General features: G+C 42.3%; 4 protein-coding genes and 1 long non-coding RNA gene across 8 annotated transcripts; 3 read left to right on the top strand and 2 right to left on the bottom strand.

Moving 5' to 3' along the window:
- Positions 1-1,139: 1,139 nt before the first annotated feature.
- Positions 1,140-4,342, top strand: LOC104420871 (phosphoribosylamine--glycine ligase). The gene is made up of 4 exons (XM_010032642.3): positions 1,140-1,428; positions 1,899-2,269; positions 2,601-3,131; positions 3,821-4,342. Exons 1-4 carry the CDS (start codon positions 1,140-1,142, stop codon positions 4,238-4,240), a joined length of 1,611 nt encoding a protein of 536 aa, XP_010030944.1. The 3' UTR covers positions 4,241-4,342.
- A 219-nt stretch (positions 4,343-4,561) lies between these two features.
- On the bottom strand, positions 4,562-5,573 carry LOC104420870 (NDR1/HIN1-like protein 1). Its single transcript, XM_010032641.3, has one exon. It carries the CDS (start codon positions 5,566-5,568, stop codon positions 4,735-4,737), a length of 834 nt encoding a protein of 277 aa, XP_010030943.1. The 5' UTR covers positions 5,569-5,573; the 3' UTR covers positions 4,562-4,734.
- A 1,222-nt stretch (positions 5,574-6,795) lies between these two features.
- On the top strand, positions 6,796-10,818 carry LOC104420006 (stromal 70 kDa heat shock-related protein, chloroplastic). Its single transcript, XM_010031880.3, has 8 exons — positions 6,796-7,488; positions 7,895-8,147; positions 8,372-8,451; positions 8,559-8,701; positions 8,813-8,911; positions 9,131-9,320; positions 9,442-9,840; positions 10,024-10,818. Exons 1-8 carry the CDS (start codon positions 6,925-6,927, stop codon positions 10,450-10,452), a joined length of 2,157 nt encoding a protein of 718 aa, XP_010030182.1. The 5' UTR covers positions 6,796-6,924; the 3' UTR covers positions 10,453-10,818.
- Positions 10,819-14,299: 3,481 nt separating this feature from the next.
- On the top strand, positions 14,300-20,307 carry LOC104420005 (MACPF domain-containing protein At4g24290). 2 transcript variants are annotated; one of them, XM_010031878.3, is made up of 8 exons: positions 14,300-14,700; positions 15,183-15,486; positions 16,348-16,586; positions 17,101-17,299; positions 17,648-17,716; positions 17,817-18,003; positions 18,280-18,446; positions 18,772-20,307. In XM_010031878.3, exons 2-8 carry the CDS (start codon positions 15,226-15,228, stop codon positions 19,456-19,458), a joined length of 1,809 nt encoding a protein of 602 aa, XP_010030180.2. In that variant the 5' UTR covers positions 14,300-14,700; positions 15,183-15,225; the 3' UTR covers positions 19,459-20,307. The 2 variants fall into 2 exon arrangements, with proteins under 2 accessions (XP_010030180.2, XP_039157594.1); XM_039301660.1 differs by lacking the exon at positions 14,300-14,700 and having other exon boundaries at positions 15,328-15,461.
- Positions 20,308-20,504: 197 nt separating this feature from the next.
- LOC104420004 lies at positions 20,505-23,093 on the bottom strand. Of its 3 annotated transcripts, XR_005546471.1 has the most exons (6): positions 22,898-23,093; positions 22,681-22,779; positions 22,519-22,581; positions 22,042-22,111; positions 21,364-21,835; positions 20,505-20,887 (listed from the first exon to the last, which is right to left on the bottom strand). It is a non-coding gene; the product is annotated as an uncharacterized LOC104420004 (long non-coding RNA). The 3 variants fall into 3 exon arrangements; XR_005546470.1 differs by lacking the exon at positions 22,042-22,111; XR_005546472.1 differs by lacking the exons at positions 22,042-22,111; positions 22,519-22,581 and having other exon boundaries at positions 22,610-22,779.
- Positions 23,094-24,224: the final 1,131 nt, after the last annotated feature.

The following is a 24,224-nucleotide window of genomic DNA, read 5'->3' as shown; positions in this document are numbered from 1 at the left end:
CTCTTACACTTTTTTTGACTTTATTGTCTTCTTGAGTGTTTGCCTCTTGTAGGTGTCGGGCTTCATTCCTTGTATATTTTCGACAAACTCTATACATATCTTACCTTTACAAAAAAATAAATAAAAATAGTCCATTGATTTTAATTTAATTTTCTAATCAATTCGCGATCAGCTAGATACTATTCCTAATTTACCAATGCTGTGCATATTTTTTTTTTTCGGTCGAAATTGCTTTATATATATATATATATATATTTTTTTTTGCTTTGCATATTCTAATTTTAATAACAGTAATCAATTTACCATTTTATTTTTATATATTTGGCGCACGTGTTAGGATTTCGCACCCTCGATAGTCGATAGCCGTGGAAGATGAATTATTTTTGTAATTATTAATATAATAATAATATTATTATTATTTAAAAACATTTTTATATAATTTTATAAGTATGATTTTACACAGAACATTTGAACGTAATCAAAGGTGCGCCTCCCTCCCTGTCTCTCAAGACGCGAACAAGAACTTTACGCCTTCTCTCGTCAAAAGCTATAGAAGTAATCTCTCTCTCGATCGATCGAAGTGCAAAGAAAAAGCCTGTTCTTGGGCGCGTGTTTTTGCTTGAGATCCTGTAAGAGACATCATCATCTCCCTCCTCCTTCGTTTCCTTGTGTCTTTTGCTTGCGGAATCTTTTGTGTACCCACTAGTTTTCTAAGCCAGGGACGGGAGAAGGTGGTGAAAGGGTGCAAAAAAATGAGAAAGAAGAGGACCGAGAACGCCCAAAAACCGATCGTCTGTCCATGAAACTGACAAAGTTTAGACCTTTGCTGGCCAAAATCCGTCATCTGTCCATGAAACTAAAAAAGTTTAGACCTTTGCTGTTGGATGCTGAAAACTCTATATAATCTTCACCCTTCATCCATATGTCTATGGAACGATAATAACGAAAGATATCACCTTTTTTTTCACTCAGATCTCACCTACCTTCATCGGTGCGTATGAAAACCAAGTAGCTGTTGAGATTATAATGTTGACACGGCCAGTTTGCTTCACTTGGGAATTTAGCCACAGGGGCACTTGCCACTTGGGTTTGGCAAAGCTTATGTTTTTCCTCTGATCACAGGTGCATTGGTAGTGGGCATGGCTTCCACCGCTGCCTCTAGCCTCTTAGTTTCACAGAAACTTTTCCACGGAAGCTACGGCTCTATTGGATTGGGATCCCCCATCCCTGGCTTTTCAAGTTTCAAACTTTCTTGCCGCTTTTTTGGTTCATGGAATTCGGATCAGGTTGGTGCACCTATCAAATGGAACTCAAACTCACGCCTCAAGAATGTTCGATATTCGCCTTCTTTGATCTTCTCATGTGCCAGTGGGACGTCCGAGCCCTCAGTGTTCACAGATTCATCCCCCCGTGGGGGTGCTGCTGCTGGTAAGAACTTTTACTGTAAGCTGCTCTTGATTTTGTGGCTCACTATCATATGCTTTAATTCGGCATTTTTCTTTGATGATACCCGCTTCTTTCTTTTCTATGTAAATTTGGCTGCTCTTTTTCGAGTTCAAGGTAGTAGACTGCGGCGTGATAATAAATCAAATCATTTTTACGTATTTTACATGGGTTCTACTCACGCCAACTTGACAATGTATATGTCACTTATCATAGAAGAAGCGTAGCCAACCGTTGCCTGCTTATGTTGGCGTTGTCTAAGAATAGTGAAAAATAGATGTCAGCATTTATCCATGTTTTTATCTAAGAAGAGACAAAATTTATGTCAGCATTTATTCATGTTTTCTTTCGTTTCATCTTCTTTCTATTTTTCCTTACCATATAATATTCTCAGAGGCAATTACTCTCAGTTTCTTTGCTCATTGGTTTCCTTCTACCTGTTTTCTTTATTCAAGAGGGAGTGGTAGTGCTGGTCATTGGTGGAGGAGCAAGGGAACATGCACTTTGCTGTGCCCTGCGACGATCTCCATCATCTGGTGCAGTCTTCTGTGCACCTGGAAATGCCGGCATTTCTAAAGCAGGAGATGCCACTTGTGTCTCAGACCTTAATATTGCTGACAGTCCAGCTGTAATTTCTTTCTGCCGCAAGTGGGGAGTTGGACTTGTTGTGGTTGGACCAGAGGCTCCTCTTGTTGCTGGTCTAACGAATGATTTAGTTAAGGCTGGAATCCTTACCTTTGGCCCCACAGTAGAAGCTGCTGCACTGGAAGGTTCTAAGGATTTCATGAAAAGCTTGTGTGACAAGTACAACATTCCCACAGCCAAGGTTGTTTTTGTTTTCTTACAATGTAGCATGAAAATCTAAAGATATGTGCACATTAGCTACTTCTCTCGGTTTGTTCCTCTAAACTTCAATAGCTGAGAATCATAAATAATTTTTCAGTGTTTAAGGACAGCCACACTTTGTTTATGCCTGATGATATGTGCTGATTTTTAATATGCCTTAAAGCATTGGACCAGATGAGGTCATGTGTGCTCTCATTAGTGACGTCTTTCTGCTTTGGCTGTGTTCTTAGCTGAGATATTTTGTTGCATTCCTTGTGCATTTTGAAGGGAAAGGACCAATAGCTAACAAAGTTTCTGAATTATGGATGCAGTATAAAACGTTTACTGACCCGTCTGCAGCAAAGAAATACATCAAGGAGGAAGGGGCACCAATTGTCATAAAAGCAGATGGGTTGGCTGACGGAAAGGGAGCTATTGTTGCCATGACATTGGAGGAGGCATATGAAGCAATTGACTTGATACTGGTTATGGGGGCTTTTGGTTCTGCAGGTTGCAAGGTCATTGTTGAGGAATTTCTTGAAGGAGAGGAAGCTTCTTTTCATGCCCTGGTTGATGGAGAGAATGCCATAGCCATGGAAACTTCTCAAGACCATAAACGAGTTGGGGATGGCGATACAGGGCCTAATACTGGCGGGATGGGGGCTTACTCTCCGGCGCCGATCTTAACTCTCGAGCTGCAATCTTTTGTCATGCAGTCTATCATTCTCCCAATTGTCAAAGGGATGGCAGCGGAAGGTCGCAAGTTTGTTGGCGTTCTCTATGCGGGACTCATGATTGAGAAAAAGTCTGGGTTGCCTAAAATGATTGAGTGCAATGTGCGCTTTGGAGATCCGGAGTGTCAGGTTTGTTAATCGTCAGGCATACACCTAAAACAAGCACGGTCATCTTTATAATTAAGCATTATGTTGGCTGATTTTGTGTGGTCAGCTAATCTTTCCATTTACTTTAAGCTCAAGCCAGATCCTTTGTTTTACATAATTCCTGGTTTCAGTGCTGAGTAGTGGCTATGGTTGCACTTTACTGAATTCTCTTATTGTCATGTGCAAGTATGCATACTTTGAAAGGTAGTCTGATTTTTTCCCATCATTGCTTGTAATGTTTATTTGTTTTATTTATTTTTTTCTTTTACAAATTCAATTGTCCTCGTCAACGGGTTTCCCCAATCCCGTGGTGGGGAGTTGGTTGTGCCGCACAATAACCTTTGTTTGGTGCGTACTGAAGCTGCAGATCAATACTAAGCTGATTTTTTTCTCCCAAGGTTTTGCTTGATAATTTTTGCTTTTCAAATTCAGTCCTTCCTAAACCTATATATGGCCACCATTCCTAGCAATGGTACTGCCCCGCAAGCCCACAGTTATCCCTCCTATAATTCAACACGACATTATGATGAATTAGTTGTTTGACAAAATAATATGGTCACTTGCTCAGTGCTTATGCTAGTTATGTTGAAGTGCCTTCCGTTTCCCCTTTCTTTTTGTGTTTTTTGCACTTGTCCATCCATTATTGCATTATATTCCTCTTTTATGTGTAGGTATTGATGGCTCGTTTGGAATCGGATCTGACTCAAGTGCTGCTGGCAGCTTGTAAGGGAGAGTTAAGAGGAGCAACACTTGAGTGGGCGCCTGAATTTGCTATGGTGGTGGTAATGGCAAGTAAGGGCTATCCAGTGGCCTCTGTAAGTGGAACTGTGATTCGGAATCTTGAAGCAGCAGAAGCTGTTGCTCCATCTATCAAGATACTCCATGCTGGAACAACTTTCGACTCAGATGGCAATTTTGTTGCTGGTCGAGGCCGTGCTCTTGGGGTCACTGCCAAGGGGAGGAATTTGGAAGAAGCACGTCAAAGAGCTTACCAAGCAGTTGAAACCATCAACTGGCCAGGAGGGTTCTGCCGACATGACATTGGGTGGAGAGCACTTCCAAAGAATCAATTCACAGAAAAAAGTGGTTGAGCCTCAGATGCAATCTCATCGGGCATATTCCAATATGAGGAGTTTAGTTTTAGATTTATTAAAGGCAAACTGAGGAATTTTTTTGGCCTCGGTCGAGAAGGTTTTGCAGAATCACTTTTCGATGTGCTCCATCCATAGTAACTGTTGGTGGAATAAAGTTTAATGTTGTGGACTATCCAGATATTTAATGAATTAAAGGCCTGTGTAGTTGGTGACTAATCACGAGTGTGAGAGGCATGACGAAATAAAGTCCTGCTTAATGTTGCAGACAATCCAGATATGACGATAAAGTCCTTTGAGAATCTCAAAGGTGTTGTCGGTAGTCGTGATAGGTAGATGAACACGAGAGATGAATGTTTATTATGCGCAAGCAAATTGACAACGAAGATGACGATAGGTAGCGTTACAGGTGCACTGTGGGCATCCAACTATTTCAGACATGGAGGTTAATAAGGGGTATCGATTGGCATAAAACTTGTGCTCGTCCTTTCCTTTCACAGGCTGACACTACAGCTCTGCATCAGCTGATACTTGACTGTGCCGAGCCAGAGCGGAACTCCTTTGTTTCCACTCCCCGTGTTGATATATGCAGGGCAATCCACTGAAATGAAGCTTCCGGACGTGAAGATCCCGGGCCTCCACCTCACTTGTCCTTGGAGCTTCACTTCCATCTTGAGAAATCCGTTGCTCTTGTCCCGGTTCAACGCGGGGCCGATTTCTGGAGCGATGGGCGTGGAAACCCCAGACACAAGAGGCGACCACACATCGACCCCTCCACGACCCTGATAGGTCTGGGGCAGGAGCGTTGCGGCCGTGATCTGCTGGTCGTGGTAAGACATGTGGACGTGAAGGTCGTGATAGAGGATGGAGCGGGGGTTGCCATGCGGGTTGCGAGAGGAGATGGTGACCTGGAAGGTGGCGTTCAGGAAATAGGTTTGGTTATCGCTGGCGAGGGAGACATTGAGCGTGGGAATGGTGATGTCTTGGAGGGTGAGGCGGGGCTTGCGCGGGCGCAGTATCTCTCGCGCGGTGAGGGTGGCGCTGACGGTTACGGTGACTGTGATTGTTATGGCGATAGTGATGATGAGGATGCGGCGGCGGCAGAGCCCCAAGAAGTGGCGGCATTTGCATTTCGCGCACATGAAGGAAGATTCAGCTGCGCGATGAGGCGGGGATGGTGTGTTTCTTGGTGGGGTGTGAAGTAGGAGCGCAGACAGCTTGTGAGAATGGGCATGTGAAGGGGATGGAACCCGTGTATAAAGGGCAAGATGAGAGAGCACGGAGTAGTAAAGATAATCTAGCACTGTGTGATGGCCACAAACGGCCATTAGAAGAGAGCGTTAAAAACAGGAGAAAGATAATGCCAAAAACTTGGTAATTCGAAGCTGATTGGGAGAGGATGGGAGTAGCCTAGTAGGGGCAAATATTGAATGAGTAATCATATGGGATTGAAAAACAGGAGATACCCTTTTCCTTTCGGGTGGCAAGTCTTCTTCACTCGGGGGGCATTTAGTCAGCTTTTCGTCTCCGTAAGATAGGTGGTGTTGGGTACCTAAGTGGGTGGTCGCGAGAAAATGACCTGTTGTGAATATATAACTATGCTCGTTCCTAGCTGCTCCCATGCACAGACAAAACAAAAACAATTAAAAGAAGAAAAAAACTGTTCCCATGCACAGACAAAAGCAAGAACCTAAAAAAAACTGCTCCCATGCTATTAGAAGTGAGGGTGATTTTAGGACAGAAACTGAAATTTAAAAGTCACAATTTCTACAAATTATTCAAGGAGTTGGCAGTGTGACTGCTCATCAGGACTGTAGCGTAGTTATAAGGCATGCTACGTAGGTTATGGGTTCCAAAAATTAGTAAATCCATTTCGATGGTTAAGTTCTAAATTATAGGTAGGTAGAACTCAGAACCTGAAATAAGTTTTTGTATTTTTCTTTATCTATGTTTTCTCGTAATCCTATGGTATTATTTGGAAATACCAGTTTAAACTTCCATTCTATAATTGATACTTTAACTATGTTGACATTTCATATTCTTTATGTTTCTAAAAAGAAGTTGAGATTCATAAATTGTAATAGTGAGTCAAAGTCATTAAAAGTGATGACTTATTACAATCGTTCAATAATACGGTAGAACTCGAAACCAACCCGAGATCTTATGATAGGGTAGGTTTTCGATTTCAAAATATGCAAGGTAGATTATATGTTTCAAAAAATAAGGAATCTATTATAGTGAATAGGTTTTGGGTTCTGGATAAAATTTGGATAGGACTTAACATCGCTCACTCTCGCATGGCATTGCCACTGGCCCATTGCCATGGACCGACCCGAACAACTTGAGGATGAACGTTCAGAGCTCAACCTCCAGCCTCAGGCCCATGGGCTTGTCGGGTCGGGCTCCAGGGAAGCCTTCTGTTCGGGGAAAGCCCATCAATTCTCACTCGGGTCGGGGGTGGGGGGTGGGGAAGGCGGACGGTTCTAGAAGGTGGACACGTGGCACCACCTAACCCTCTGCTCCTTTCATAAACCCTCGGTCCTCTCCCTTCCTTTCCTTATCTTCTGCTCGAAAGCTTCTTCCCCAACTTCTCCAGAGACGCGAAGAAGTGTTGGTGGGTGCGCGCGGAGGCCTTCCCCGCCCTCGGTTCCATCGCCGCCGCGTCCTCCGGCAGTGCATCAAGAATGGCTTCTTGCGCCGCCCAGGTCCACTCTCTCGGCGTCACCGGCCGGGCCTCCTCCGCCGCCTCTAGGACCCCCAAATCCGGAGGCCCGCCCTCCCAGTCCCTCTTCTTCGGCCAACCCCTCCGCTCCAGGACCTCCGCTTCCTTCTTGAAATTGAGCTCCCGCGGCGCTTCCCGGCGGCGGCACCATGTGGGTCCCGTCAGGGTCGTCAGCGAGAAGGTCGTCGGCATCGACCTGGGCACCACCAATTCCGCCGTCGCCGCCATGGAGGGAGGGAAGCCCACCATCGTCACCAACGCCGAGGGCCAGAGGACCACCCCCTCCGTCGTCGCTTACACCAAGAACGGCGACAGGCTGGTCGGGCAGATTGCCAAGCGGCAGGCCGTCGTCAATCCCGAGAACACCTTCTTCTCCGTGAAGAGATTCATCGGGAGGAAGATGTCCGAAGTGGATGAGGAGTCGAAGCAGGTGTCTTACAGGGTGGTGAGGGATGAGAATGGGAATGTCAAGTTGGAATGCCCTGCCATTGGCAAGCAGTTTGCTGCCGAGGAGATTTCAGCTCAGGTATCGTTTCGAGATATTGCGGGCCTATCTTAAAAGTGCAATTTTTGCCACGATTGGTATGATTTAACTGCGCAACAGATTTATTTCAGCTCAGTCATCACATGACTTCGCATATCCCTTTTCATATGCTTCGCCCTTTTGAATCTGTATTGCTTAGTCATGCTTGTGGCTATGGGTTAAATGTAGGCACTAACTTGGGTATTGTGACTCAGTCTGTGGGATGTGAGCTCAATAACAATCTAAATGTTTTGCCTTCAATTCGTGTGCAATCCCACTTGGAAACCGAAGAGATACTAAAATGCGGAATAGCCTGAAATCAGAATTTGCTTTTGGTGGCGTGTTTACTAGTTTCATGGTGAATCTACTTTGCTGTGGGAAGAGGCGCTCCTCATATTATTGAATGCAGGTGCTGAGGAAGCTCGTGGATGATGCGTCCAAGTTCTTGAATGACAAGGTGACCAAAGCAGTTGTGACTGTTCCGGCTTACTTCAATGATTCGCAGAGGACAGCTACTAAGGATGCCGGTCGTATTGCTGGCTTGGAAGTTCTTCGCATAATCAATGAACCTACCGCTGCATCCTTGGCTTATGGATTTGAGAGGAAGAGCAATGAGACGATCCTGGTATTTGATCTTGGAGGTGGTACTTTTGATGTCTCAGGTACTACTACTGCCTTTGAAGAACTTAAATTCCGCTTGTTTGCACCATTGACATGTTCCTGATATATAATATGACTTCCTTCTTAACTGTTGGGATCATGTAATTTCTGCGACTGGCGTAATATGTGTGCAAAAAGATGTGAGAACAAGACTACACATATTATTTTGCATTTGCTATTTGAAATTTGTTAATCTTTCATTTATCTATCTATTCTTTTGCATCAGTGCTCGAGGTTGGTGATGGAGTGTTTGAAGTGCTCTCAACATCAGGAGACACGCATTTGGGTGGTGATGACTTTGACAAGGTTGGTGTCTCGGTGTCCAAATGAGTGCGCTTTCATTACCCTCATCACCGTTTCCGTTGACTTTTAGGGCCCGTGAGGGAGTTCTGAAAATTTCGTTTTCTGTGTAGAGGATTGTTGATTGGCTTGCTGCCAGCTTCAAGAAAGATGAAGGCATAGACCTCTTGAAGGACAAACAAGCTCTACAGAGGTTGACTGAGACGGCTGAGAAAGCTAAAATGGAACTCTCATCTCTGACACAAGCTAATATTAGGTGATGTAACTTGATTGCGATTCCCATTCCCCTTTCTTTCCTTCTTCCAGTTCCTTTTTATCTCTTCTCCCCATAACTTTGGTTTTATTTCTCACTTGCTGTTTCCTACAGTTTGCCTTTCATTACAGCCACTGCAGATGGTCCGAAGCACATTGAAACCACACTTACAAGGGCTAAATTCGAGGAGTTGTGTTCAGATTTGCTGGACAGGTAATTTTTTTCCATCTCCTTTTACGTTGAAAGCATTGCAGTGAATTTACGAAAGCCTGCTGTTATTTCTACTTCTCAATGACTGTGTCTCTTGCAAAGACATCTTTTTTCTTTGCAACGTTTGCTGCTATTGTAATTTCATTTTGCTTGTTGTTGCCTCCACAATAAAGGTCGATTACCTGTAGCTTTGTGATCTAATTGATCTGTTGCATCCCGTAGGCTTAGGACCCCTGTTGAAACCTCTTTGAGGGACGCAAAACTCTCCTTTAAAGATTTAGATGAGGTTATCCTTGTTGGGGGTTCAACACGTATTCCAGCTGTTCAAGCGCTTGTGAAAAAGATGACTGGGAAGGATCCCAATGTTACGGTCAACCCTGATGAAGTTGTTGCCTTGGGAGCAGCTGTTCAGGTGCTTTTTTTGTTTTTTGGTTCATGCCTCTTTTTCGATGGAAGGAGGTGGGGTCTCTTTGCTTTATGTTTTTTCCCAATATCTGAGTATTCTCATATCTGCCATTTTTTTCCTTTTTAAGGCTGGTGTCTTGGCTGGAGACGTGAGTGATATTGTGCTTTTAGATGTGATACCATTATCACTGGGTTTGGAAACCCTCGGTGGTGTTATGACTAAGATCATCCCAAGGAACACAACCTTGCCAACCTCAAAATCAGAAGTGTTTTCAACGGCTGCTGACGGTCAAACGAGTGTTGAGATTAATGTCCTTCAAGGTGAGAGGGAGTTTGTGAGAGACAACAAATCCCTTGGCAGTTTCCGACTGGATGGCATCCCACCTGCTCCACGTGGTGTTCCGCAGATTGAAGTGAAATTCGATATTGATGCTAATGGTATCCTCTCTGTAAGTGCTGTGGATAAGGGCACTGGAAAGAAGCAAGACATCACAATCACGGGTGCTAGCACTTTGCCTAGTGATGAGGTACACATCTTTCTCAATAATTGATTTGGTCAGGGCTGTATGATTTCTTAAAAGTGGTGAATTTCCTTCAGGAATTTTCTGACATATAAATGCCGAGAGGAATAAATTGTTTCTTTATTTCGTATTTTGGGGCGGTGGGTGTTCCCTGGGAATACACTAATCATCTCTAACTGGACAATTCAGGTTGAGAGGATGGTTCAGGAAGCAGAGAAATTTGCCAAGGAGGACAAGGAGAAGCGAGATGCCATAGACACAAAGAACCAGGCGGACTCTGTTGTCTACCAGACAGAGAAACAGTTGAAGGAGCTTGGAGACAAGGTTCCTGCACCAGTGAAGGAGAAGGTGGAGGCTAAACTTGGAGAGCTGAAGGAAGCAATCTCTGGTGGTTCAACACAAGGCATTAAGGACGCCATGGCTGCTCTTAATCAGGAGGTCATGCAGCTGGGTCAGTCCCTCTACAACCAACCAGGTGCTCCTGGTGCAGGTGGTGCACCTGGTGCTGGTGGTGCACCTGGTGCTGGTGGCCCCTCAGGTGGACCTACCGATTCTTCATCGGACAACAAGGGTCCAGAAGGAGACGTCATAGATGCCGACTTCACTGATAGCAAGTGAGCCAAGGATTGTGGTAGGAATTTTTTGGCTGCCTATCATCAGGATTGATCATCTCACGAGAATTGAGCCTTTGGAGATCGGCTTAACTGGCGAATATGTTCCTGCTCTGTTCTCACTATGTTGGTAATACAAGAGAGCACCCAGTCTTAGGAAGAGGATATGGAGTTTTTATCTATGGTTATCAAAGTGAACTTGTGTGATGATTAGGCCCAACACTAGATTTATACTTGGAAATGTCCATATTTTGGGGTGGAGACATCATGCGGATACCGATCTGCCACTCTATTGTTGTCCTGTTTCTGTTCTTTCAATAGAAACCAATTTTGGCAATCCTCCTTTGATCGGCTATTGGAATCTGTTCATTGAGTTTGGTATACTTTTGCCAGATTGCGTGTGAATGCGTCGGCTGCTGCTAGATTTCGGGTGAGATACACTATGTGCGAGTTATGTAGCCATCCAGGTTGTGCTTGATATTGCTTCCCTGTACATAGCATAAAACTTGCAGCGACCTATGTGGTTGCGGGCTTTGGGATGGTCCTACTGCTGCAGTATCCCTAACGATGGAGCATGATGCTAAGTGCTGGTAATTTGTGTTTGCATGTTGTGTGTTGTTGTAAATATATATATATATATATATATATATATATATATATATATATATATATATATATATATCTCAACATAATTACATAATTTTTTCATAAAAAATGAGCGCACGCTTGTCAGTTCCTATTAGTTGCTTATTAGTTTCTAGTTAAGTTGTGTCGGTGTCATATTGAGTTTGTGTTTTTTTCGTCAAGAATTGCTACTCCTGTTCTCAGTCATGCAGAAAGTTGATAAGGAAGCCGGTTTGTGTCATGCAATATCCTAGTTGCCTAGGTAACATGCCCAATGACATTTCATTATCTCGTAGAATTCTGCCAAGGACGGCATCGCAAGGATATTCTATTCTGTCGAGGAAGTCTTGCTAGATCATCTTCTCGGTGGGTCTATGGTGCTGTGAGTAAAACCTCCGTAGATTTCCCATTCTCAAATTCAGCATTCGACATTGATGAGCTATAAATCTAATGGTTGAGAAGACACGGGATCCAACGGTGGCGCTGACAAGCTTGAATGTAACAACTGATACCGCCATCGGCAATTTCTTGGTCTCGTCTTTTAGGCCTACTCAATTTTAAAGGGATGCCATTTAATTGCTGAAGTTTGACTATGTAGCATTTGTCCACATTATTCCGCAGTGTCCATTTTAATTAAAATGGAAAATCATCGATCGTTGAGTAGATGGTTCTGCTCTATCTTGGGGACTGTTGGTTCTCTGAAGAAAGAACAAGTAACAAGAATGGAGAGCACAAGCCAAATGGCAAAACAAGAAAAGAAACGGATGGTGCTCTACATCTTATGCCATGCCTTGAAGAAACTTGATTCAACCTTAAGGTTTGCAAAATGAAAAATACCCTCGTAAATTCTCTATTTTGCAAAGTGAAAATAGTGAAATACACTGGTAACTGCCGAAAAGAACAGTTGATGATGATAATGTAGACTTAGAGCATGCAGCCTTGGGGATGCAGCAAGACACTGAAGCAGCAAAACCACTGGTCTGCCTCATCAGCTGAAGTAGGAGGACGAAGAGCGTCCGAGTCTTAATACACGCTAGGGACTTGAAAAAAAGTTGCACATTCATGGCGTTTAGATAAATAATCTTTAGAGTCCCAGAAGTCGCTTGCAGGCTCTGAAGATATTGACTCCCGTGTTCTTCTTCTTCTTGGCAGATCCCATTACCTCCTCGCTGCCTTCATCGTCGTCCGCCTGCGATGACAAGGTCACGGATTGGGCATGTATCCGACAATACCTCTCAGAGACTGAAGAAGATCTTCTCATGGAGAACACTCTCTTCACAATCCCAGCATTTTTCCGCCTGTCGAACCTGAATCTGTCGGAAGCGGTGGAGACCGAGCTGCTTCTACCGAGTATCACCCCGAATCTTTCTCCATCCGAGTAGTCATCCTTCTCTTTCTCTGAGAAAGAACTGTCTTCGGGCCTTGCTTCCTCGACGCCTGCCTTCGCGATGGGTTTTGGAGTTGGAGCAGGAAATGACGGCAACAGTTCTGAGAAGTCCACGGATCTCGACTTGTTGGTTCCGAAAGCTTTCATCTTGGAGTAGCTGTTCATCCTCGCTTATTGAGGGATGTAGTATTGATAACTATGGATCGGAGATGAAAGGCGGAGGAGCTCGGATTGAGATGGGAGCAGCTAAGCTAATGAAAGGACATGACAAGAGGCAAAAGGGTTCTGAGAGAATGGGGCCATGGAGGGATGTGGACATAAGAGAGCGACTAAACGCCAGGAAACAAATAAAAGAAAAATGAAAATGATGGACGATGAGCAACGTGGGTAGGTCTGGAGATGGAGACATGGAGTTGCAAGGTAGTGGTGGAAATGCCGGTGGAGGGAGGTGAGAAGTCCACCATATGACAGCCGAGTCAAATTTGAGGAGCCCATCTCTTTTGTTCTCGTTCAAGTGCTGACAAAAGGAGATCACTTTCACCATGACAAATTGTCGAAGGCCGCGGCTCGAAATGTGTGAAAGTGAAAACGGGTCTTCAGTTGGTAGATTTGGTCAAATGATTTTGGAGTAAACAAGTCTTTGGTCGGTCGGTTCTTTTGTACTACAGATGTGGATTCTGGTCCTCATCCCAAACCAAGAAGATGTTCGATGTGGCCTCGACAGTGGGAAAGGATGGATGGATGCACACATATTAGAAAATTCAGGCATGTGTGGAACCCTAGGAACTATGGCGAACAAAGACCAGGAAAGGCATGTGAGAGACACGTGCATAGCTTGGAAAAACATGTAGATCCTCGGTTATTTTAAGGTTCACTAATGCAATGCTGTCTGTCAGGCATTGGATTGTTCCTCCATGTACAGGTCGTGACACGGCCGTGATGCATGAACTCATCAATGTTCTTCCAAATGCCTGATTCTGCCGTCCGGTAGTAGGCTTGGTAAATTGTGGGCAAATGCCGAAAATTTACTCAAAAGCTTGCGTTCCCCTTCTGGGTGCTTCATGGCCCCATTGAAACTCTTCACATCAACCTTGCTATCGTCTGTAATCCTGAAAAGAATCGAGCCAACCAGCAGAAACGACCAAAGTACCTAAAACCTTTAAAAGTTGCTTATGTTCTTAGCAATCATTTGGATAGAAGGACGATGCTTCCTCCTTGTAGCGTGGCCAAAAACACACGCCTAGACAGCGCACAAAGCCACAAACCATGTTGAATATTTCGATTGGTGGCACATGTGCTGGACATAGAAAGTATTAAAAGTACAAATCTCCAAAGGGTTGACATTGGATTTTGACCCCTTTGTATTGCTCTCCACAACGTATGTTTGCGGTGTTTCTGAACACGTGGATAGTTCAAGCACCCTGCACTCGGTCAAAATGCACCATCCATCACTCAAGATACCGCGTCTAGCTCCTCTAAGAAGTTAATCATTAAGGCAGTAATTCTACATTTAATCTTAAGCATCAGATTCTACGGAATCAAACCTTTCAAATATATTATTTAAAAAGAGAAATTGAAAAATTTGGAGTGATGTATTACTTTTCTTATAAGATTCTTTTTGAGAAGAAAAGGGATTAGCTTCAATCGACCTCATCTGCCATCGATCAAATCCTAAAACAACAACTATACTGAAAGATCAAGACGGACATTGGGTTGGGCCGTGCGATTACCGTGAGCGTATCACGACTGGTTTGACCTGGCTGTCTGTCTGGCGCGCGGCGCGCGGCTCACTTAAGTCGCTGTCAATTTGGAGTTGCGTGCGTCTCTCTTCTCCCCGCTCCCCAAATATTCTATGGGTGGTCAAACCGAAATCACTCTCCCAATTTCGTCAACACTCCCCACTCTCACTCTCTCTCTCTCTCGAGAAAATATTCTCTCTCTAAGCTCGTCATCTCTATCAGCTGGCTAGGGTTTTTATTTTTTATTTTTAAAATCTTCTTCTTCTTTTTAATGGTTCGGCACCTGCACAGTCGAATATTGCGGTTTCTGCTACAGTGCGTTGGATCAATCCAAGCCCGAGAGAGGCGCGGTTTGAGCCGAATGCGGTGTGCTCACTGACAATGCGAGCTCACCTCTCCTCGCCCAAGTGAAGTTGGGGCCTTGCTGCTGATCGATTCCCGCGGCCGCCGCAATCCGCACGACCGGGAACAATGTGCCCCGTGATTCCTCCTTAGCTAAAATTTGGTATTCCTTCGGCCTCTTTACACTGTTCAGATCTGGTTTTTGGGTGCAAAATGTCGTCTTCGACACGATTCTCCATCTCCGGCGCACGAGTTGTGTTTACTGGTTCGGCGTCAATCTGTGGGTGCTTTATGGTTCTTGAATGGCTAGTGACGCATCTCTGAACTATTGCACATTAGATCTTTCACGGATTTCAGCACAATGTGACTGACCCTGCCTGCCTGCGTGGATCCCGGCACGCTTTTCTTGCTTGCTTTGACTGACTGCATGAGAGATAAATCTCCAGATTTCTTTCCTTAATTGAGGGGATCCATGCCCTTAAAAATTTCAAATTTTTTTATTTTTTATTTTTTTTTCAACTTATATTTTTATGGAGCTTTTGCGTCTGCTACGCTCTTTGCTTCTGGCTTTCGGATGGAAATATGATTGAATTGCGCCGCTGGTGACCCTCTTTTGGCCCCTCTTTCTCCCCCGGTTATTTTCAGACCCTCCCACATGCGCTTCTGGAGAATTCCGAGGCGTTGAGCAATGGCTCTAAAGCTTCCAGGTCCAGAAGCTGCTAAGGTGGCCATTGGATCGATTGGACGTGGATATGATGTAGCGGTGGATCTGAGGCTCAAGTACTGTAAGGGCAATCCGAAGGATTCGCGATTGATTCAAATAGATGAAGACGATGGATGTGAGATTGTTCTGCCTGGTGGGCTCTCCATCCCAAACGTCTCTAAATCGATTAAGTGTGACAAAGGAGAGCGTACACGTTTCAGGTCCGACGTACTTTCTTTCCAACAGGTATTTGTTGTTGCTTGATGTCATTTGTACCTTCTTGACATTATTCCTTCTACTCGTGCCCCTTTTCAGTTTATGTTAAGTGACCATTTTCTTCATCTTTGTCACTGTCGTAACTGTTCTTTCAACTACTAAAACTTGGAGGTTTGCTTCCTGTGAGATAGACCGTGTTTAGTAATGTTTTTTTTTTTTTTTTTTTTTCCCAATCTGAAGTTTTTCTCTTGTTCCTCATTCAGCGTGTGCATGATCATGTAGCCACACCTTTTTAGGTGTATGCATCTGGGTTTTTGTGGAGTTTGCAGAGTAAATGACATTGCTACGTTACTGATCTTATCCTGAACTTTCGTATTAGTAATATGTGATTTGCATGCATTTTAATTAGAAATTTATCTCTTCCCTTCTTGGGGACACTAGGTTTAGGTAATTAAGTTTCTTCAAATGCCATAGAGGAGGTTGCTGCACCTGATTAATCTAGGATTTCTCTTTGTTAATTTTTCTTGAATTCTTCTGGCATGTATGCAATAATCCTTTCAAAATATGTTCCACTGGTGGTTACTGCCTCCTTGATGTTTTAAACATCACATTCATTTTCTTTTCCTTATCCACAGAATCTATAAATGTTAGTTAATATGCGTGTCATTGTAAAGTTTTCTTTCTTTTATCGGGGTTAGTAAAGTAGAAGCATTTCAAAATAGAGGTGCTGAGGGGCTACTAATCATCATACTTTGAGACTCAAATCCCCCCCAAAAGATTAATGTATAAGAAAATGCGTCTAATGCTTGTCAGTGCATGCTCTGTCCCTTTTTTTCTCTTTGTACCATGTATCTCCAACTTTTAATTGTCTATTTCTTTTTTCTCTTACAGATGTCCGAGCAATTCAATCAGGACATGTCTTTAACTGGAAAAATACCTTCAGGCCTCTTTAATGCAATGTTTGAATTTTCGGGATGTTGGCAGAAAGATGCGGCAAACACTAAGACCCTTGCCTTTGATGGGGTGTTCATCACTCTATATACCGTTGCGTTAGAAAAATCTCAGATAGTTCTCTGTGATCATGTCAAGAATGCTGTCCCAACGACATGGGAACCTGCTGCATTGGCAAGGTGGACTGCATTATTTTCATAATTTTGACTGCAATCTTATCATGAGATTGTGTCCGTCTTTCAGAGTTATAGTGAAATTTGTTCCTTGTCATGAATTCTGGTTTAGGACTTCTTTTGCACTTTTTTCCATTTTTACTGCATAGTATTTTTGAACTATATATTGATACTGACAATTTTTATTTTATATGCTGATTTTGAATTGGTAGATCCAAAATCCCATTTTCTGCATATTTTTGTCAGCTAGTGTCTTTTCAAGTTATAAACTTCTATTTGCATATCATCAAGTCTTTAATAAGTCAATTTGCCCAATGAAGTCTTTGATTAGTCACGTGAAACCTCTCAACCTCTGGTGTTTGACTAAGTTAGTATATCCTTATTGTTCAGTGGTAAGATTTTTTCACAAGATAAATGCAATGACAATGGAAGTTGGCTGATGTTTATCTTTAGTAGGTGCAGCGCATAATGGGTGATTCCATAGAGCTTGAACATTTAATCAATATAAATGTGCTTCTAGGTTCATCGAGATGTTTGGGACCCATATTATTGTTGGCATAAAGATGGGAGGGAAGGATGTGATATTTGTGAAGCAGCAGCATTCATCAACTCTTCAGCCTGCTGATGTACAGAAGAGGCTGAAGGAAATGGCTGATAAGAGATTTCTCGATGGTAATGGACAGTATATGGCTTCTGAACAAGTTTACCAGCATGATAAGGTTCGTGAAGTTGCAAAAATAGTACATAAGCTGTGTCCAATTGTAGTGCTAGATATGGAGAATTGCACTTTTAAAATGTTCACATATTTGGATCTTTAGGCCTTTCTTAGTTATTTTTCTATTGGATGGATCTTAGGCTTGTCCCCGATATAATCATCTCTTATCTGAAGTTTTTGTTTTATCTACTAAGATATTATCATTGCATTAAGAGCTGCATGTTTTAAATAGAAGAGAATTATCTTCTGATTTCTAGCTACTTGATCTTGGGATGAATTCAACTCTCAGAAAGTCATTGCAAAATGGATATACCAAAACTATCGCTGTCTTATTTAACCATTTATTTTTCAGTTTGATATCAGGGAGCAGCGTCTACGGTTTGCAGATGCCAGTTCATCAAGTTCTTATCTGCCCAAGGAGGTATTGTTCGATGTTCAAGTTAAATTTATCTTCTAAAGTTCCTGGTGAGTTATCCATTATAAACGCTTTGTGAAAGTTGTCCCCTGTTTGCTAAATGCAGGACATTGCAACCATTTGCAAGAGGAGAGGAGGGAGTGGTAGTAAACACCTGTCTCATAATGATTGGTTAAACACCGTTCAGTTGGAACCTGATGTCATCTCAATGTCATTCATTCCCATTACCTCACTACTCAGTGGAGTTGCAGGAAGTGGCTTTTTGAGCCATGCAATTAACTTGTATTTGAGATGTTAGTCATTCTTCCCCTTGTCCATGTATTAATTTGGTTATTGGCACCTCTTTGTTTTGTTAGCTGTAATGTTACCTGTCACTGTATTCTCATATGATGGATATTCCTCAGTGATACTAAAAAAAAGATAAATAATAATAATAATAATACACATTGAAAAGCTATTGTAAAGCTTTTTATTGAACTTCCATGAGATATTTCGAACAGGAATTTGTTTAGTTTGTGTTGGTGCCATCAATATGTAGCTACCTCATCACCTTTATCTCTACTTTATAGATAAACCCCCAATAGATGAGCTCCACCAATTTTTGGAATTCCAGCTGCCCAGGCAGTGGGCACCAGTGTTCAGCGAGCTTCCTCTTGGTCCCCAGCGCAAGCGACAAAGCACCAGTTCTTTGCGTTTCAGCTTGATGGGACCCAAATTATACGTGAATACCACCCCGGTAAAGTTTTATTAGTCATCTCTCACTTATTTTCTTTTCATTATGCTGGCTCATTGTGTCATATATCATTAGGATTTTTCTTTTTCTTATTTCTTTTTCTTTTTGAATGCATCATATATTCTTAATTAGATTGAAGGGATAAAGCATGGAGGAGTTTCATGTTGCACAGTTGGCCCATTTAGCCATAGAGAAACCTAGAGCTATTGTCAGTACTATATTGAGAATAATTTTGGTGGATTCATATAGAACTTCGGAGGAGCATTATTATTTTATAATAAGTATGACCTATATTCTGGCTTACTCTGTTCCTTGTGTTGCATGATAGGTTGATGTGGGTAAGAGGCCTGTTACTGGCCTAAGGCTTTATTTGGAAGGTAAAAAAAGCGACCGCCTAGCGATTCATTTGCAGCACCTCTCCTCTCTTCCAAAAATATTCCAACTCATGGATGATCCAAATGGCAACTTCGCCCATGAATCTTATGATAGGAAGTACTATGAGAAAGTCCAGTGGAAGAACTTCTCCCATGTCTGCACTGCACCTGTTGAGTCTGATGAGGATCTTTCCATTGTCACTGGTGCCCAATTGCAGGTAGAGAACTATGGGATGAAAAACGTTCTTTTCTTACGACTCCGCTTTGCCACCACGTTGGGTGCCGCTGTAGTTAAGCGTCCAGAGTGGGATGGATCTCCCGGATTAGCAGCCAAGTCGGGACTCATATCAACATTAATAAGTCATCACTTCTCCACAGTTCAGAGACCACCACCCAGGCCTGCAGAGGTGAATATAAACTCTGCTGTTTACCCTGGTGGACCGCCAGTGCCTGTTCAAGCACCCAAGCTTCTAAAGCTGGTTGACACTACAGAGATGACAAGAGGGCCAGAGGAGTCTCCTGGCTATTGGGTTGTTTCTGGGGCGAGGCTCATGGTTGAGAAGGGAAAGATCTCTCTCCGGGTGAAGTATTCATTGCTCACTGTCGTATTACCAGATGAAGAAATACTCGAGGACCACTAGCAGTTCTCATCCAGTCTTAAGCAGACCAGATGAAGAAACACTTGAGGACCACTAGCAGTGCTCATCCAGTCTTAAGCAGACAATGGAATCCACTTGAAGTGGTGCAAACAGCAGTTGTAGCACGCTCCGAAAATTTAAACTGCCAAAGCAAATAGCTGAATTGAGGCAGAGCAGAAGGTAAATTACGCGTAGAAAAGTTTTTGGGCTTTGAAATTTCTCTGCTGGGTGGGCTGTGTCCTTGTTCGTACATTACAAGTAATATCTTTTTATCTAAATGCGTAAAGCTAAGGCATGCAATTTCTTTTCCCAATCAGCATTCATGTAACACCCCAGCTTCGTAGGATGATGCAGTAATTCTTAAGTCCATTTCTGCAGAGAGCGAAAAGCAATTCACATAATTAAGAAGAAAGCTGAATTTCCATGAATCTCAATATACTGCAGGCTTTTTTTTTGTCTGGGGTATTAATGTATGGCCACTTTTTTGTAATCCCCCGGACTATTGTTACTAGCTGATGCTATTGTCATTAACAACTCACATCTTCCTTCTAGGATCATCAAGGCACAAGAACGCAACTCATGTGGTCTAACCATTCTTGTTCCTTTTTCTGCTTTCTATTACATATACTGAGAACACCCCAAGTGAGATTGGCGAAGGTTGAAGATGAGAACCTGCAGCCTCGTCTTTCCATCTCCTCACTAGTTCAGTTCAGTTCTTTCTTCGTGAACTTCATTCTCTGTTTTTTAGGTCAGGCAATCCCACGTACTACTATTCCGGCAAGAGTTGTTAATGCTCATTTACACGGTGAATGTATGACATTCAAGTGAAGTGAGATGCACAGCGTTTCGGTACATCTGTTTCCATTTTTTCCATAACTCTGTCTGCCACGGAACAGTAGCAAACAACATTTTGGTGCAGAATTAAGACTTGATCAAGGTTGAGTAGTAGCGCTCCATTTGTCGTCACTTAGAGATGGACTAATTCACCTGGGGAAGCTTCCCTTCTCCAATACTGAATTCATGCTTTTAAGTCACGGATCTCTTAGATCTTATCAAGCTCTTCACTCATTTTCATTGATGCATTATATCGTACATTGTAGAATGAAAACTGAACCCGAACTTCCCTCGCTGCTCCTATTCGTCTCCATAAGCCTAAACTACTCATTTATCTCGTTTCTTTTTTGTTGCGAGGGGTGTTGTAAAGTGAGATGCGGTTCACAGATGAGGATCTCATGCCCCTATCGATATACAAGCAGATTCAGTGATGGCTCTCATTGCGGGAACTACGTACTGAAAGAGAAAATTTGTCTTCATGATAAGGCCGATAAAATCCTTCTCTTGGACAGGGGAGAGGAGCAGGTTGAGCAATGTAGGTAGGACAGTGCTGCGCCGGCATTAGCACCGGGATGTCTGAAGCATAGTGCGTAGACACCTGTTTTACAAAATGAAAATCTTGATCAGTTTTAGAAAGCTCAACATGGTACATGAGGTCTTGTTTCTTTTCTCATAGTCTTCTACGCGTCCTCTTACGGTTCTCTTCCGGTAGCGATATTTAGCAAATAAGGGTCTATCCCAGAGGCCACGTTAGCTTGTCCAGGCGAGTGGCGTTAGCTTCCCCTTTTTGACTGACTCTACAATGGGTATGAATGAACTAATGCCCACATGGGGAAAAATAAACAGAAGCTAAATGCAGAAATGAAGTATCTAAGGCTGATTTTTGTGATTAATATTCTTCTAAGAGTGAGTTCAACGAGAAGCTCTTTTCCCAATTCGGCATCAAAAGGATGAAACTCGAACTGTGAATTCACAAGATCCCTGTAAAGAATCTTAAAAAGGTCTTGCTAGTCCAATAGATTGTAAAAGACGATAGAAAGGGAATTTTATGGATAAAATGAAGGTGAAACTTACTAGCTGCGGATTGCGAAGCTTCTCTGTCTCTCCTGCTTCCAGAGAACTGTTGTTCATGGGTTCAGGTGAAGTGAAAGAGGGACTGGGTCTGAACAGATGTTCAAAGATAGCCATAATAAGGAACAAGGATATCAAAATTGCTGTGGCAACAAATCCAAAAGATATGGCATTCATTGATGCTCCAAAGCTTTTCCATGGAGTTTCCCTATCTAGTGTTGCTTGGGATGAGCTCGGATCTGAATTGGTATATATGTTCCATGGCTTTGGTCTTTCAGAATCAAATCCATCCATGGTTGTCCAGGAAAAGTTCGCTTTTCTCGATTCTTCTTTCTTGGCAGTTTATGAAGGTCTTTTTTTCCAGACTATAAGAGGCGATTTTAATTGTTTCCAATGATCGTGTTCATCTCTCGATAAGTCCAGATAGCTCTATCTACTGAATCCTCTGAAAACTCTATCTGCTAAGTTCTTATCCCTGCATAAAGATTTAAGCATGATAACAATATCACGGATCATCCCACAAGTGCGAAGGCATGCTGCGAACTCAAAAATTTCTTTGAAATTCGAACTACTATCACATGCTCTCTACTAAAAGCTATTTGAATTGATAACGTATTAAACAATCGCTTAGGAAGGTATGAAAGAAAGTGAAGAATGCTGAACTGTAAACTGTAAATGAACCTTGAAAGAGCGAAAAGAAGGGAGAAGAATACGGGAGAAGACTACGATGATCCATCTCCATAAATGCGGCCTGGATATTTTGACAAGGAATTCAGATGGATTTCCCAAATAACCTAGATTTAGTATTTAACAGAGACACGGCCTATATTGCCGAAGCTAATTGACTTGCGCTTATTGAGGTGGTTCAGGAAGAAGAAGGGTGGCTAATGAGGCAAGACAAAACTCAGTACATGACTTCCTTATATGAAGTGAATTTACTTTAACAGAAAGACAACCCAAACTTGAAGTGAACTAAAAAGAAAAGCCAAATTTGACAGCACATCATTTCAAACACCGCTACCACGAGTATTTCACCAGGTTTGGAACTAAATGACTGGTTTCACAAAAAGTGCGCTCAGACGGCACTTCATCAAAACTTATGCATTTTGAGGTAGATACTCATAGACTAGTATTCCAGATTGAGGAAAAATAGCTCACCTCAGTTTTAGCGGCTGTGTCCTCGGTATCTCTATCAGTAAAACACCAATGTCTGGTAATGACCTACGATGATATACATGTATCAACTAACCTTGTCTGGATGTGGCCTTAAAAGATCCAGTCTGGATCCTGAAAATGATTGGGAAGTAGGAGCATCCTTACTAGGCTTCTGGTCCGAAAAGCTTGAGCTTCTATGAAACCATCCAAAACCAAGACACGACTTCTGAACGGCGATGTCTAGAGCGCAATCTTTTAAGCTACCTTTATACCCAAGTAGAAAAAGTAAAGACAAAGTTAAGTAATAGTACTTTCCCTTTTCTTCCTCTGTTATGTTGTGATGTTGCATGTTCTTTGATGCTTAACTTAATGGATACTATACCTTGTCTGGGTTGGAGACTCAAAACAAGTGGACAAGGAATGGGCCTTCCTGTCTGGGGAGTCCAAAAGCAGTGCTTCTTGAGCAGTGTCTCTGGTTCTTCTGGTTTCAGAAAATGCTCCAAGGTCCCAACTCTTACATCAAGTCACCAAGCCACTTATCCAAATTTCTCTTGGTTGGGAGGGTGAGATTGTTTTAGATTTCCTAATCACACTCATTAAACACCCTTTGACATGATTATAGAGTTGAAATACACATGGCTTTTGTGGATAAGCTTAATTAGAGGTTAACTTCTTGGCTTAAATGACTGCATGATGGCAATAATGTGCAATGAAATCTATATCCAACATACCCACTTTATGGTAATAATGTAAGGTAGAAATGTCCAACCACAGCTCCATGATTATTCCCTACCAAATAAAGAAAGAAAGAAAAAGAGAAAGAGAAAAGCTGCTAAGACGGAGCATAACCTGAAAAGAAAGAGAGCAAAATCTGCTCCACAATGGGCTTATTTATGTGCAGAAAAGAAAAGGTAATTTTAGAGCCATGAACATGAAAAATCAGAGACATTTCTGGTCAGATGATAGTTTGGACATTTATAATATGGGAGAAGAACATTCTAGGCAATGACTTTGGACCAAGTCCCCTTACAAGAGTATGGTATAGAATTCTCAGGATAGACAATAAAATAGAAAATGTACTGATTATTCATAAGATAACACGAGACACGAACTACTTCTTGCATCGATATCTGAAAACTGAATTTTGGTTTGCCAAAAGGAGAATATCATGAAAATGCAGTTAATCAACCTTCCTACAATTACTGTCAAAGTGTTTCTAACGTGTAATCATCTAATAAATTGACCAAGAGGGACTACTTTCATTTTCCTTCAATAGTAAGATAAAGTAAGTTCCAAGTGTTTTGCCAAAGATAATTTATACTTTGTCATAGTGACTTTGCGTAGTTATTTCCCCAAAATTTAGATTGATTTGAAAGTTTGATTAGATACATTATAATTGAAGAAAAGAAAGAAACCTACTAGTTGCCATGACAAAAGAGATTCCGATATGCATGTATTTGCTTTTGTGACTAACACTGGTGCTATCTGTATTATCTTAAATCAAAATTTTCTTACTTTCCAATAAATTGAAGCTGGAACGAAATCTCGATTTGTCATGCAAGAAAAGGAGAGTTACCATCAAGAAAAGAATATTCTTGATATAGAATAAGGTCCTGGGGTAAAGGCTATACTATAGTGACTTGCATGAAAGCTGAAAAAGATATGAGAGAGAGAGAGAGAGAGAGAGAGAGACCATTCGGAAGTGCCAT

The sequence above is a fragment of the Eucalyptus grandis genome, chromosome 9 (genome assembly GCF_016545825.1).
Source record: "Eucalyptus grandis isolate ANBG69807.140 chromosome 9, ASM1654582v1, whole genome shotgun sequence".
NCBI classification, from domain to species: Eukaryota; Viridiplantae; Streptophyta; class Magnoliopsida; order Myrtales; family Myrtaceae; genus Eucalyptus; species Eucalyptus grandis.
The sequence above is the reverse complement of the archived record's forward strand: the minus strand, read 5'-3'. Positions and strand labels throughout refer to the sequence as shown.